Source organism: Falco biarmicus, chromosome 4, assembly GCF_023638135.1.
Source record: "Falco biarmicus isolate bFalBia1 chromosome 4, bFalBia1.pri, whole genome shotgun sequence".
Classification (NCBI taxonomy): Eukaryota; Metazoa; Chordata; class Aves; order Falconiformes; family Falconidae; genus Falco; species Falco biarmicus.
In genome coordinates, this window is record NC_079291.1 from 6,379,981 (window position 1) to 6,396,387 (window position 16,407).

General features: G+C 39.8%; 1 protein-coding gene across 3 annotated transcripts in view; it reads left to right on the forward strand.

The window, feature by feature from the left end:
- Positions 1-7,286: 7,286 nt before the first annotated feature.
- The window catches only part of KCNH8 (potassium voltage-gated channel subfamily H member 8), a 195,821-nt gene continuing 186,700 nt past the window's right edge, over positions 7,287-16,407 (forward strand). For all 3 annotated transcript variants that reach the window (XM_056338272.1, XM_056338273.1, XM_056338274.1), the window contains exon 1: positions 7,287-7,631. In XM_056338272.1, coding sequence (XP_056194247.1) covers positions 7,556-7,631 — 76 coding nt within the window. In that variant the 5' untranslated portion in view covers positions 7,287-7,555. The remainder of the gene's footprint in view (positions 7,632-16,407) is intronic.

The window sequence follows — 16,407 nt, forward strand, 5'->3', positions numbered from 1 at the left end:
AAGAGAGAAAAAGGAGAAAAAACCCACCCCAACCACACAGTAATGCTACCCAGGCTTTTTATTAATTATTCCTCTGCCAAAGCAATTGCACTGTGAACAAAATTAAAAATGACATCTAGTAAAATACTAGACTGTTTACATTTCACTTTTCTGTGTCTTGGTAGTTTTTTGTGACTTGCAGTGACTTATAAAAAAGCAGTGTTGCTGCCATTTACCGTTCCCTTGACACTTTGTGAATGGCCACCAACATCTTAATTTGAATTAGCACCACAACACTGCTAGGGACCAGTATGGCTGTATTGCTCATTAGTCTCAGCATTACCTGTGTTGTTTTCCAAGTCAGAAATACTATTAAGTAAATACAACTGGTGGGTCTGAGCCTGCTCTTTATTGCACTGGTGTAAGTCCTGAAGGACATCACTGAATCATGTCAGTTATTTTGGTGGTATTGAGGAAACTTAAGCCCTATACAAACCGTGTTCCAAAAACATCAGGTGGCGAACAGAAGAAACTATTTTTTACATATCCAGCTTAATCATTTAAAAATAGGTGTACTTATGAAGGTATTTGTACTGTCTTCTGAGTAGTATTTTAATAACGTTGTTTGGAAAGTGGTCATGAAATTTAGATGCTTATTTCCCAGTGTTCAGGGGATACCTGTGTGGAAGCGTGGTGGCACAAATTCTAAATAACTTCTGTGGATCTGTAGGAGGAACCATTATTTACATCTGCATATAGGAAGCTCATACTTAAGGCTTAAGAGCAAATCCCGTATCTAGAGCTGTGCTTGTGAGTATTGTCTTTATTCAAGGCATCCTACTATGGCTCCTATATAAAAGTATTGCTTCTTAAACTTTTAGGCTGAATTCCCCTTTGCTTTCATTAAGCACAATCTTACCTTGTAAATAATTCTGGTTGTGTACTGTTTGGATTCAAGCAGCTAGAAAGTAATGAATGATTTTTATAATGAAATAGTTTTAAACTCCAGATCATAAGCAAATGAAGTTGTGATCTCACCATAAAGAATATTCTCAGCAGCTACGTTTGTATTCACGAAGTATTCAAAGGAAACAATTGGGAACAAAAATAACACTCATCATTAAGAAGTGAACTGAACCAGCAACATTGTTTCAATCTGTAACATCAACATTACCTTAAATGCCACAGTGAGGTAAACTGGCATGTGATGTCTTTCATATCCAGGAAAAACACAAATAAGCCATTACGGTGCTCCAGTCTCTTCTAAATCCCACTTTCTGTCTATCTTTATTTTCTTGCATAGATTTTGAGAAGAAAACTTATGTTCCCATTTAGCTTCAGCTTCATGTCCAGAAGTGGGGTGGGGTGGTGGTGTTGTATTTTTTTTTTTGGGGGGGGGGGGGGGATTAGGATTTGGGTTTAGCTTGGGGGTTTTAGTTTTATTTTCTGATAGAAACCAAACTTCATTCAAAGTAGATATTGCTTGTTCAGCTTTGGATGCTGATCCTGTGCACAGAGGTACATTTATCCTTTAAGCAATATTTTTCCTATAAACAACAGTTATTATTTTTTCCCACATGATGGTGCTCAATTAATGATAGAACAGTTCAGTGTCTCCTTAATTCCTTGTTGTTTGAAATGTGATTCCATAACTTTCTGAACACTATCCAAACACTCTTGTATGACAAATGCTAATTTTTTTCTAGCTTTATCAGAGGTTTTTGTAAAATTTGATTGTTGCACAACATTAAGAGTATCCACACAATCCTTAGAGGTGAAAACTATGATCCTGCTTTTATGGGTAGGAAAGTGAGGATAGAAATATAGATTTGATAGCCTCGTTAATTTTGAGATCTGATTCGCCATTGATTCATTTTTTATTTGAAAAGAAAATTATCTTCTGGTCTTAATTCACCTACTTTCCAGAAGACATGAAGCAGCATCTTTTTATACAAATCTGATGCACGCTTGAAACCTGGATCTGTGAATGTGTGATGAGCTTTCTAACTATACAAAGACCAAATCAATATTGTATAGACCATTATCATTCTATGTAGTTGAACAGTATGAATAATGGAATGAAACCTGATGTGTGTGATTTTCCTATATATTTTAAATGGAAATACAAAACCAAAACCCGCAGCCTAATATGCTGGTGGTATGAGAACAAACAGAACATTTTGAATCTACCACATCGATTTTTTCAGTACCTTAGTGAATGGTGTGTCTGTGAACATTGGTAAGCTTGCATCCTTTATTTATATCAGCACAAAAGAGAAATGTGGCTTTTGCCAAAATGTTTCATAGGTATTTGCCAGCAACAGAAGAAAAGTGAGGTTTGAATCTTTAACTTCGTTCCAGTTACCATTAGTTATAGATTCTTCTCCTTGCTTTCCCTGTACTTGTTTGATCCTTTCCTCTCCAAATTGTCCTGGATCCAATCCTGCATTTTGCCCGTGTCATTCTGTCTAGCTAGGCAGCCCCACTTTCTCACGGTTCTTGGTGTTTTGCCCCATTGTTTCAGAGCTGCTCTGCTTCATCTCCTGCTGCTTGTCTTGTATCTCATGCCCATTGAGTGCAATTCAGCTGGGGTATATTTCCTAATGACCCTTTTGGGTTTTGCTGCTTTTGACTTCTACTTTCTGTCTAAGGCCTCAAGGGTGTCCAAGTTCCCCACAAGGCTCTGGCTTTTCCCTACTCCACCACCTACTCCCCATTTGCCTTCATCTGTTTCATCCTAATTACTAACCATGTCCCAGACCCATTCCCTACTATGGCTCCTCCTTTACATTATGTTCCAGTGAGTTGCTCCTTCATTCACTGAGATATCCCGACCTGTACTTTTCCTCCTCACTTGCATCTTGAAAATGGCTGCTTTTTAAAATTATTTTTTATTTTAGCTGAAATGTTCCAGATATGTTCTGCCTGAAGCAGATTGCTATGTTTGGCAAAATTTTATACAATAGAAAACATAGTCTTACAGTAGGAATTGCTGGTGGATATATAATCACATGTAGGTGTTTAGAACCCACATAGTGTATGTGCAGCCCTTACTGGGTCAGACCAAGGTTCTGTCTAACCAATGTCACTTCTCCGCTGTGACTAACAGCAGGCAGTGGGAGAAGAGCATACTAACAAGACGAGTACTGTAACCCTTTTCCTCGCAAGCTTTCTCACTCTATAGCAACCCAGTCACCTCCTGAGCCAGAGGTGCTATCTTTGTATTTAAACTTCGACCCACGCTGTCCCTTGCTTGGCAGAACTTCAGTTATGCAGTTTTGCTCTTGAAAAGTTCTGTTGTTGTCTTATGTACAACAAAAGAAAAGGCCCAGTGTTTCTTTGGGCATAATGATCATTTATTAGGATAATACTCTTAACACACTCTACTTCAGACTAAATTAGCCTGCTCGTGGCAGATGAACAGCAGGTTGCCATTCTTTGCCCTTTCCTAGTACTTTCAGGATCTTTCATAATTCCCTTTTTTCCATTGGATGCCCAGGTAAACAAACAAAGAAGTGGGTGGTGATTTCAAGCACAAACGTAAGCTGCAGGCAGTCCTTTCTGATTGTTAATTTGATTTTTCACTATCTGTTTTCATTTGCATAATTGTAGCAGGTAAGTTGAGGTCAAGCGCTTATGGCAGGGAAGCAGTAAGCAACTCCTAACTTCTTATATTATTCGGTAACTTGTGGTACTGTGGAATATTATTAAACAGACTTGGAAATTGTGCTTTCATTTATAAATGAAGAAAAAAAGGTGTGCAATTATGACCAAAAATGCTACAACATGCTGCTCCTTGCATATGCTCTGTGCAAAACTCTCTGCCCATGCCCTCATTTCTGGGTAACAAGCAATATCTAAAAAGATTATACAGTGCCTAAAAATGTAATGTGCTATGTTGAATGCCCAAATAGCTGTAGATAAGTGGGAGGAAATGTATGGCTGAGATCATATTTTACATACTGTTGAGTAATCTGAAATAACAAACCTTATTTTCTTAGATAGTACTTCTGGTCTAAACTGTAAACCCCTGACAATTTCATTTGCTAATATGCAACCTGAAGTACAGCAGCAGTGCTATTAGTCCTTAGTATATTTTGAATTAAGCAAAATGTTCTACAGTAAACAAAGACAGGAATACAGGGAGTGGGCTATTTACCTGAAGTGGATACAGATTTATACACAAAAATCGAAGTTAGATTTCAACTCTTGTTTATCGGTCTTTGCCAGAAAAAATACATAATGTTTTAAAGACAGCGTCAAATTATCCCAGATATTCAAAACTAATATAGCAGAATTGAAAGCTGATTTCCTGAAGCAAGATAAAATTTACCTGGCCTTGTAGTTGAGTTTTTCTTAAGCATCCTGAAAAAAAGAGAGAGGGAGAGAAAACCAAAAACATGTCTGTGACTATTCAGAGTCCCTAGTTTGTGTTTTGCTAAATGCTTAAGAAATAATTTTCTGGCACTTGACTACAAACTTTGAGGTGCTCCTTCACCTCCCTTTTAAATTCTCCAAGCTTTTCTGTCTCTGCTTTCCTGATCTTGTTCTCAGCTCGGTGAAATTTCTACCTGCTAAATATGTCTGCTTTGAACTACTCTAGATTTAATGCTCCTGTGTTTTGCAGCTAGTCTGTATTAAGGAGGATTACTCTTATGAGCAAAAGGTTGTAGACTATGCTAAATTCAAGTGCAAAATAGGATGGTACACTTCAGTTTCTCTTCTTATGTAATTTGATTTTTTTCATTGTGTACATTATTTTTGTAAAATATTTCATTAATTCTACTTCAGAACAGTTTGGGTGGTTGTTTTGTGGTATGTAAAACACATACATTTCTTTAAAAGCTTAATTGTTACCAATCGTTCATAGTACACAGATGTAGTCATAACCAATTTATAACAGTATGCCATGATTGCAAGTATTTGTAAAGCACAGCAACCTTCATTCCTCTTCCCTGAAGTGTTCTCAGTTGAAGAGGCCTTCAGCATGTTCTCCTTAAAGTCTTTGGTATTGTCCCTCTCTGTTGTGTGTCACCAGGCTTTGACTGTTGGTAGGGCTTTCACTGCTGATGCTATCAACAGCTCCTGGCCAGTGGTGAAAACATTTCAATAACTGTGATTGCTGCTCACCATTATCGACATGAAACATGCCACATAACTCCTCTGGCATAGGGTTGTTTTTTGTCGTGTGTGTCATCGCCGTGCCCCCCTTCCCGCCCAAGTCTTAAGGCTTTATTTAAATATTTTCTGTCTCGTGGTTTCTAAGGAATTTCCATGCACTCTTCATAGAGCTCTAAACTTACTGAAGTCATTGTGTCATGCAACATATGTCAAAACAGCATGATATTTACAGCTCAGCCTCTGTTGTGTGTGCGGAAGTACATTATTAGCCACTTACAAGCTGGTGGTTATTAGGTAGCAGTTTGACTCCCCTGGAAAATTATGTTTTCCCTCCTTTTTTTTTGGATGATTTTTGGTGAGTCAGAATTGAGAAATATATTTCTGTCTTTAAATGTGTATGTGGGTTACTGTCTCCTGACTGCCTGTAGTAGAATTGAGAATATATTCCTTTCTTCTTCACTGTATCCCTACTTGGATGGCAGGTCATGGAAAAGAATGCAAGCTGAAATACAACCACAGCACACAGGCTATAACATACGTGAGTCCCTTGGCAGATTTCAAAGGTTCAGATTTACCTTAATAACCTCTGCTGCTGAGTGCTTTGACAGAAGCAAAAGCCTGATCATGCTTTTCTGGATTTTGCGAGTACTGGAACAGGATTGTCTTTATTTCACCAGTAGGGACGTGCTGTAGCATCAAACCTAGCTACAAGTGTGATATCCGCTAGTGAGACTAAACGGAAAGCTATTGAGGGAAATTAATTCTAGGGCTCTGCTTATACTGAACTAGAAGACATGAGAATAATCGTGAAAAAGAAAACTAACAGTTGCTGGCATTCAGTATTAAAAATTGTACATTTTAAAGGCAAGACTAGTGATTCTTAATGAAGGTAAAAGCCTGCCATGAATTTGAAGTTTATCAGCTAACTAAGAAGCTGAGAGTACTGTGAGATGTTGTAGACTTTCAAAGTACTGGCGACTGTAAGGCACTCTCCCTTTTCATATGCCATCTCTGAAAACTGAGTTGGCAGCTCAATATCAACTGTTTTGTGCAAGCTTCCAGTACAAGGAAAACTGGACAGATTCATGATCTTGGTGAAATACTGCTGTGCTCTTCAGAGTCAAGGTGGGATTACTGTGGATAGACTTTACATTGTGCTATAAAACCTATGTGTCAGCATTTTCTGAAGCTTAGTTTTTATTTCCTTTCACTCTGTTGCAAAGGAAGACCTTTTTTGTCCTTCCTGGAGCCTCTCTTTGCGCTGCTTATCCTAAAAAGTGGTAATCAAAGTCTGTATCCACCTGAGGAAAGAGAGAACCCCAAATAATAGGGAATAACAAGAAATAATAACAATACTGTAAAATAGCAAAAGACCAACAGGTTTCCCCCCTGTAATGCATAGTGGCTTTGTAGATGAGGGAGTGTACTCATGTCTCTTTTCTCCAGTGTCCAGTTTCTTTTAGTCCTGAAAAAACATGGAGAAGTTTTGCCATTGCTGCTACAGTAGGTGAAATGACTGTACCATGGAGCATTATCTGGCAGCATTTAAAGAGCCATGGTATTAGCCTGAGCAAGTTGCTCATCCAATGTGGGAACAGCTTGTGTACCTGCTCCTTCATTTTAATCCTTTTTTAATTTACACAGCAGACTTCCTGGGCTAGGATCTAAGTCTCAGCACTCTTTTTGGCTGGCAACAAAAAAAATAATTTCTCCCAGGAATTTTTCAGGGAGGCATTTCTAAAAAGTTATCTAGAGAATATTCACAATGAAGTCGAAAATGCCTGTCTCTTAAATAAGTAAGCAAAATAGCCTCAACGTGCAAATACCACATGGAGCATTCACCATGTTCCAGTCTCGCTCTCCAGTGAACACCTACAGGGGCACTTGCCACTCATGCCAGCAGTGTCTCCTTGGAGCAAAACAAGGTCCCCTGCGTTTCCCATGCTTTACCCTGAAATATTTATGTTACTCGTAAAAGGGGGTGCGTGTGACCCGTGTAGTTCAGCGCAGGAAACTTCCTACGTGCCAGAGCCGGGATCCGGACGGCTCCGGCTGGGTGGGGGCGGCGGAGGGGCCGGCACCCCCGGGGCGGCCGCCGGCTCCCGGCCGCTCCAGCCGCGGGTGGACCGAGGCCGCCCTGCCCCGCCGGCCGCTCCCCTCCCTGCGCGGGGGCGCAGGCGCCGCTGCCCGCCGGCTCCGCACCTGTGCGCGGCGCTCCGCGGCTGCCCCGCCCGGCAGCCAGCGGCGGGGGCGGGAGCGCGCTGCCGTGCCGGGGCTGACGAGCGGGGGGCTCCCGGCGCCGGAGGCGGCGCGGCGGCATCCCCATCCTCCTCCTCCTCCTCCCCATCCCTCCCTCCGCCTCCTCCCTCCCTTCCCCCGGGCGCCCTCTGCACTTTCTTCTCGAACCACCCTCGTAGGCAAACTTTGATGGGGAACCTCGCACCAGGCTGGAAAAATGCCGGTTATGAAGGGATTACTGGCCCCCCAGAACACCTTCCTCGACACCATAGCCACCCGGTTTGACGGCACACGTGAGTCCGGGCTGGGGCAGCGGGCGTCGGCGCCGGGCGCCTGGAGAAGGGGGTGCACGGGGGGCACTGTGCAGGCGATGGGAGCCTCCCCTCCGCCCGCCGGGGGTTTCCTTGGTACCAGAAGCCGGCAATGAGGAGGGGGAGGCGAGGGAGCTCCCAGCCTCTCCCGCTCTCCTGCCTGGCTTCTGTACAGCTTTGCAGGTTGGGAGGGTGCTGGCTCCTCTCTCCTCCCGACCCCCCGGGCGGAGGCTCCGGGAAGGCCGGGGCCAGGGCGAGCCGGGCTGCCGCCGGAGCCAGCATCACCGCGGGGAACTTGTGCGCTGGGCTGGGGCTGGGGCTTCCCCGCCCGCCCCCGGCAGCCGCGAGGGAAAGGCAGGCTTCGCAGCGCGGGCAGGGCTTTGGCAGGAGGGCTGGGTATTCGTTTTTTCTTTATTGCCCCCAGCCCCGCTACCGAGTTCCCCGAAGAGACGCGCTCCTGCGAGCCGGGCTCGGCAGCAGCCGTGGGGCGGGCGGGCGGGCGGGCGGGCGGGGCGCTCCAGCGGCGGCGCCGGCCGCCGCGTCCGGCTGCAGGACCATGGACAGGGCCCGGCCCCGCTCGCTGCCGCCCCGGCACCGCGCGGCCCCCAGCGGGAAGCTGCCTGGCTCCCCTGCCGCCCCCCACCGGGAGTTTCGTGTCTTCTTTAATGGGGCTCGGGCATATCAAAGGGAACAAAAAGAGGGGAGAGAGTAGACCTGGGCCAAAATTAACTCCCTTCCCTTTAATTCCCTTTAAAAAGAAGCCAGGCATCCAAAGTGGAGGACAGACAAACTCAGACGTGAGTTGCTGTCTGCTCTTTCTCGATCCGAAACGTTGCAATCTGGTGGGTTTGGTATCTTCTAGATAGTGTATCTATTGGTACTTTCTCAATGGTTCAGTTAGTGTGTGATTAAGACAACCGAACTGTGATTACTGAACCAATAAATAGTAAAATGTCAAGAAAGCGATATAGTCGCTGAGATTCATCACAGAGAAGCACAGAACTGCATTATAACTGCTCTGCTACTCTAAGAATACATAGGTTAATTATGATTCAGGGCTGTATGTAACTGATACTTTGTTATAAAGCAATCCTTCTTAAGACTACTTAGACGTACCTTTAAATTCCTTCGACTGCAGAACTCTGAGCCCTTTTCCCCCATCCTCCACCTTTCTATTTCTATAAAGTGTATGGGTATTATTTACTGCATATTGAAGCATGCAGCTCTAGTAAGAGTTTTGTTGCTGATACTGTCATTTGCCAGAAAAGCAGTTCTTCCCTGCTTTGTGCTCAGGACCCTCCCCCTTTACAATGGCTTCCTTCAAAGGATGGAGCACACAGCCTGAGAGCTCTACACACAAATATTTCACAAATTCTATATTGTTCTTCAAAGATCCAATTTAGCAAGCAACGTTAGTGATGACATGCAAGTCTTCTCTTAAATAAACAGTAGAAAAATGTTTAATCCCACCAACAGATAAGTGTGGTAGAAAGTTTATTGCTTGGCTGAATTCTATGTAGCTGCATTTTTTAAACCAATAGTTCTACTGGCCTTTATGAAATCAGTTGGGACGATCTTTTCTTAAACAAGAAAAAACAGACCCCAGTGTCTTACTTTGAAATCTCTAATGCTTAACAACTCATCTACTTTTTCCTGGGATGTAATTGAAAAAGGATATAATTAGATATTTAAGTACCTCCAGAAAATGCAGTACATTATATTTTATTACAGGCAGTGATTTTTTTTTTTTTTCTTTTTAGTTAGTGTTGCACAATTTGGCCTAAATATTTAAGAGGCTAAAAGTCATCATTGCATGATTATCAGCATGTCAAATATTCCCAGAAGTTCACAGGGGAAGACTTATTATGAACCACATAGCCTCACATCTAACAAAACTTTGGAGGATGGTGCTATTCTATGGAAAACTGGCTGTATGTCTCTTAATTTACAGAATAATATAACATCTCTTTTAGAGTGCTAGAGTAAAACAAGGAATCAACTTCCAACTGTTACCTGAAACAAAGTTATGTATTCCAATCCACATCATAGCTCAATTCAATTTTTTTAGAAATATCTTATCTCCTTTGTTGCTTTGCAATCATCAAATTAGGAAGCATAATTTTGTAAAATGTGTATATGTGTTTGAGCGTCAAGTAGAAACATTAAAGCAACATTTGTTTTCATTTAAGTTGTCCAGGTGGTGTTCCTCAGGTTGTTCCGGTGGCTAAAACTAGAAGTAATACTGATGACTAACCCTTGCAGGAATTGGTTCCATGTCTTACTAGTTTTATAGGTGGTACAGTCTGTGAAAGGAGTAGAACTGATACGTGACACTGAACCTGAGGCATGTTTTACAAACTACTTTTGATCTTACACATGGTGATGTCTAAATGTTAGAATATGATTTTGTGTCAAAGGGTTTTTTGGGGGGGATGTTGTTTTAACATAGTCTGTAGTTAACAGACCTTTCATTTTAAGCCTCTGGGAAGGATATATTATGTTGTCATCAGTGATAGACTAATCCACCAATGCATCTTTAATCCAGAAGAGGGATAATTCTAATTCTGGGCAACGGTGCAAGAAAGGATTCCAGAAAATATTAGAAAATATGCTTTGCTTTGCACAGAACTTCCAAAAAATTCATTCACATAAGTCTTAATTTTACTATTCTGATCACTTATGTCTAATTAGCAATTATAAATCATGTTATGAAAAAATGCATATCAAAAAATTACAGAAAACAACTGCTTGACAGTTACTTCAGCTGCTCGGAATTCTTACGGTAGATATTTTGTACTAAGTATGTGAAACATACATATTCTTCATATATGATTAGATTAATGTTGGGCTGACTTCTAGCTGTGCGGGAAAACCCAGAGATCTCCGGTGAAGTCCCTGTTATCTGTGTTGCGTATGTGGAAGAACAGCATTAAGGGTTTGCCTATCTAGATTTCCATGGCAGAGCCCTTGGATCTGCCGGGGCTATTATACCTTCATCTGCTTACAACTCTGAACTGTCTTTTGTGTTCCTGGCATTGTAGTTTAAGTCAGTGCTTTCTCAAAGGGATTTTTCCCTCCTCATAACTAAGAACCAGGTCATCCAAACGCTTTCTGCCTCCCCTTTTAGCAATGTGTTTGTAAGGTTATTACTCATTCAGAAAATAAAGATAAACATTTTAAATGAGGAGATTGTGGTTTAGGGGGTTTGGTGGTGTGGGTTTTTTCCCCTGCCACATTTTCAAGGCAAAATATTCTTTTCAAGTGTGAAAATATTTCAAATATAAGCCTATAATTACACCCCTCGCCACCACCAAATATTATGAAACTAAATATCTGAAGTGAGTTGTTTCACTTCAAGCTTTTGAATAGAAAATTTGCACATATTTGCTTCTCATCCTTATTTAGATTAAGGGGAGCATTCAGAAATGGTTGCATGGTAGGAAATTATGTTCTATTGCTTTCATATAGGTATGTAAAAATAAATAAGTATTCTGTATGTACTGTTTATTTATTTAAACAGATCTAATGCACACCAGAGGTGATTGCTTCTGAAAATTGGTGATGCTTTCTCAGATAGCAAAGCTAGCAGAGATTCAGCAAATGGTCTCATTAATTTGCATTAAAAAAAGTATGACAATTTTGTATATGGTTATACTACAAAATGACAGCTGAAGTTCTATAATTATCTCTTGTGTCTATCAAATGTGATTATTTTCTAAGTTAAGTGTGTACTTCCACATCTTTATTAACAATCTTGTATGATCAGTCAATCTGAAGATCAAGCTGAGTTAATTCCTTCTTGCTCACTGTCGATGGTGATAATTTAATAATTTTCTATTTGTAGAGCAACTTCTACATTCAGATATGTTTTCCAATTGAAAACTTGCTTGAGTCTTAAAAAACAGAACTTTGTAACTAAGCAGTAATTTCAACTTTCATAACTTTCTTTTTTCCTTCCCCCCCCCCGCCTTTTCTTTTTTGTCCTTACCAATCAGATGGGTTCAGTTTTCTAGTTGCTTTAGTTACCTTTGAGGGCTGTTTGAAAGGTACCTGATGAGAACAAACAGATTTAAAGCATATCTGATATTAGTATACTTCCACTGGCATTGCAGGTAGAACCAGGCTGTTTCTTTTGCATAATCAGCAGTTGCTACAGAACTGAAAGCCTCTGTATGCAGTGATCTCTCCAGATTGCAGGGGTAGATTCCTCCCCCGCTCTCCCCTGGCCACCCCCATCACTTGCTTTTCTGTCTCATAAACAAATTGGTGAGGTCTTCCAGGTTGAGCCAATGTACTAACACTTTCTGCAACTTAATTGACAAATTCCGTGTCTCATTCGGGTTGCATACTGTCTTATCTAGACTAGTCAACATGCGGCTAAATCGTGACATGGTTATCACACAAACTTCCAAAAGCAGCAAAGTACATCTTGGCTACTGATGTTACTAATCCCCCAAAGGGGCTCAAGGAATTGCAGCAGCCTCAGGTGTAGGAAAACAACAGCTGAGCTTCCCAAGGGGAGGACGTTTTTATTGATCAAGACCCTAGGATCAGAATGGTCCACCTCCCAAAGACAAAAGCCTGTGACCAAAAAAGGGTGAAAGACTCAGGTTGTAATAAGCACTGATCAACCTCAAAGAGACTTCCAGGCAGTGACAGTGGAAAAGCTGGTGGTAGTGGAAAAGCTGGTGATCTTCATAGTCCCTCTGAAGGAGTGGAGGTGCAGTGAACGTGGTCTAGTTCTTTGTCATAGAGATCGAGTCTGATAGAGGAAATTACCAAGGATACGTATGTAGTTGGTCTTTTGTTATGCAGACTTGTTTTGCCCTTTTGCTTATATCCTTGGATAAGTAAGTAATGTGTTGGTTTGAATGGCTCATGTATTTGTTACTGCAAAAGTATACTGTCAACACAGGAAAAAATCTTGCTTGTTCCTGGCTCAAAGCACAAAGAAAGCAAATGCTCTCCTTTCTGTGCTTGTCTCGGTAAGGCATGGTGTGTGTTGCAGCTCACTGTGGCTTTGCTGCTAAAAAAAGGCAAATGTGATTTTGAATATAAACCAGGGGTCAGATGTTGGCATCTGTGTTGTGCTGTTGCTTTTCACTGGAAGTAACTGAGAGACTAGATTAAGCAGCTACTTGAAAACTCTTTTCCTTTTCTTTTGGCACAAGTGTTGGGGGTGTAGGTGTAGCATGTCATACTTTAAGGTTGTTTTACTTGGGTGATCTTTGCTTTCAGCAACTATAGTAACTTCTGATTGTAACTTGACCTGAAGTTGGACCTGAAAGACACAGAATTGGAGGGGTTCAGAGGCCTTTTAAGACCACATTTCTTGATTCTTGAGTTCTGGTCCTAAGGATCCAACTGAAAGAAAAAGAAGTGTGCCTTTTAAAATATGCAATCACTGGATTATTCTTTAAAATAATGAAAAATTGTCATTGATGTATGTTTTATTCAAAGCGCATGTTATTGCTAGAGAAAATATTGATGTATTCAAGTTGTGCGGGGGTGTTCTCTTATGTTTTTGCTAAACACAAATAAGTTAGAATGATAATCCTGCAACACATTCCTTAAGAAGGCTATATAATTCATTAATCACACCACTTTCAAGTGTTAGGTTCCAGATAATGCTCATAAGTGTAAAGTTAGACTAATAATACACATTGTTATTTCAGAAGTAAACACTGTATTTGAATCAAGACGAGCATTTGAAATTTAAGAGTGGAAAAGAGTCATTCAATAAGGATTTTTTTTTTTCTTTCTGGACCATACAAGATACTATTCTCAGTATTTTTTTCTGGGTAGAATTTGACATGTGAGCCTAAGAAACCTAATACCTAGTGCAGTGATCAAAACAAATCTGTATATTTGAAGTGCCATATATTTGAATGAATGTATACTTTGCCAATTAATTACCAAAGAAACTCCTTAAAGGGTTTCTAAATCTTAGATGATTATCAGGATTTCCACTAGAGATGTTCTCTTTTTTTCTTCTCTGAATTTATAATGCTATTTTCTTCTCTAATAACATCTCTATGAATAATAAGTTTACTCTGAAAACATATTTATCTTATTATTATCATTGCATTTATACATTCAACTTCTAGTTTATCTTATTTTTATTTTGTTTATGCAAGTTGTAATTTTATACACATTCCCAGTCTTTTGGAATGCAAAGAAAATGTGCTCAGAGTTCAGAGCAACAGAACAATAGAAATACATCAAAAACACTGCTTGAAGCACATGTAGAAGGGTAAGCAAATAGATATGCATGAATATATTGGAATAAATCAGGAAAGGTATGGGTTTACAGAACATTAACTACTGTTAGCACTATTCTGATGTAATATATGTTTGAAAGAAAAGTAAGTTGCATGTATTACATCAGCTGTAGCCTGGAAAAGGTGAACACAGGCAATTGCTACAGCAGTTCTGCATTTTTGCAAGCTATCTTATGTGTTAAAGTGACTAGAAGTGAAGAGTACCTAAGGAACAAACCACTCCCAAAGTAATGTTGTTTCCTGCCCACTCAATCCAAAATTAAATAAATAAGAAAGGAGGAAAAAAGAAAGAGGGAAGGAATAATGAAACAAAGAAAGCATTTTCAAACTGCAGACAGGAGAGAGATTTCCTTGAAAGTGAGAAAAGTCATCTTTTGGAGTTTCTCTTGCCAAGTGCTTCTGGCTCCTTCTGTTTTCTGGGACTGATAATAGTATTCAAAGGCTTTGGAACAGGTGTTGTTCTTAAAATACTAGCATATTCACCATTGAACTTGACATTAAATATCTTCCGAGCATCCCTACAGCTTAATTCTGTCAATCATCTCAAGGACAGCTGAAGAGAATTGCGTTATTGAAAAAACCCTCATCTTCCCTGTTGACCTTAGATGCAGGGTTAGTTTTAAGAAATGTGATCCCCTGTTTTATGATGTTGCAATGATTTTCCTCTTTCTAACAAAGGGTGATTTGTTTGTTGTTGATTCTTTTTGTTTGTTTGGGGTTTTTTCTTCTCTCATCTATTCTGTTTTCAATGGTTGCTTAAGATGGTCTAGAGCTTTCTGATGCCCTGAGGGAAGTCTAGATTGAGTCAGTTGTCCCTGGGTCTTCAAGAGACATTTTTTAGCAGAAAATATTTTTGAGAGTTCATGGCCAGTTTTATTATTTTCCATTAAAGTTTTTAATCAGATTATATAAAAAGCATTCTGAACTCTGCTATGTTTTATCCTTTAAGCAGCACTGATTCTTTATGGAGATCAGTGAACCCTGATAGAAACACATTTATTCTGTGTCAAAAAAAAAAAAAAAAAAAAAAGTTAATAAGCAGTAATGAGAATAGCTAAGAGCTGTCCTTAAAGACTTCCAAAATGTTCCCTCTCAGGTGGAATGGAGGTAACTGGTTCTATAGCTGAATTTATTCATCTGTGAGAAGTTAGGACAAATATTGAAAATACAAGTAAAAAAACCTGCCATTAGCATTCATGTTTTTCACAGAATTTTGTAATGACAAACTGGCAACATGCAATTTTTTTTTTTTTTTGGTCAAAATTAAAGAAAATTAAGGCCAGTTTTGAAAATTTTTGGCCTAACTTGCAAGTTGCCAGGGTTATTTTGTTTGTCCATCCATCTGGACCTATAGCAATACAGGAAGATTTATCTGGCAGCATGGACCTGAAACTCACTGCTGCTGCTTTTGTCTGTGCCCATTTGCCTTCTATCTCCATCAACAGCTTCTTATGATGCAGGACTGAACATCTTATTCCAAATTTATGAAAGTGAGCTCTAAGATGGGCGTTTGTCACTTATTTGATTTTTAAAATAAGAAAAAAATTCTAAGACAAATAGCTTGGTGGTTTTTTTCTTTTTCTTTTTCTAAATGTCAGCTGTTTCCTGTGATAAGAAGAATACGTTTTGGCATACGTTGTGCCTTTTCTTACATTTTGGAGTTAATGATAAAGAAACATAATGAGAATACTATATTGTTTTAGGGAAATTATTTTTATTTTTTTTTAGGAAAAACAGACTTTTGTGTGGAAGATTAAACAGCTTCTTTGGTGGGTAAAATAACTTCAATAAATCAATAATAATCACAGTATATCAGCAATAAATTGTTTGGTGGGATTTTTTATGATCCAAATAAAAATAACACAGTATTTCAGTCTGTGTCTTTCTTTTGCATATATGGATTAAGTTTGTGAGACAAGACATTCATTGCATTTACTAAACCAGATTGTGTCTTTATTGAGTTGAAAAATCTTGAGGATAGGAGTTTGGACTTGGCATTTTCTCTTTTCTACTTCCAGAGCAACAGGAAAAAGTATGCACTTCATAAAACCTGTAGTTCTAGAACTGTGTGTTAGGCATTTAAATAATTAAAAGTTCAATGTAGAAAGGTAAAGTTAATAAATATTAATTGAAGAGGTTGAGCTACGCATTTGCCAAGAATAAGGAAAATTAACAGGATCACAGATATTCAGAGGAAAATATAGTTATAGGTTGTGTCTGCTTCAGTCCTGTAGTAATTGGGTGACAGCTTGGAGAACAAAGATGAGAGAATAGTGCAGTTAGACAGTTCTTGTGGAGGCTATTCAAAGCCTTACTATAAATCAGTGTTTATGATTTTAAAACATATTGTGGCTTTAATAGCCCTGTTTGAAGCAGAGTTGTGCTGCAATACAATATGACCAAGTTATCTTCTTAGTCATGCTCAAGAGCTGCCTCTGCATTAGGAAGAGAAAGGATGTGTTAGAGTCCTGAATTTC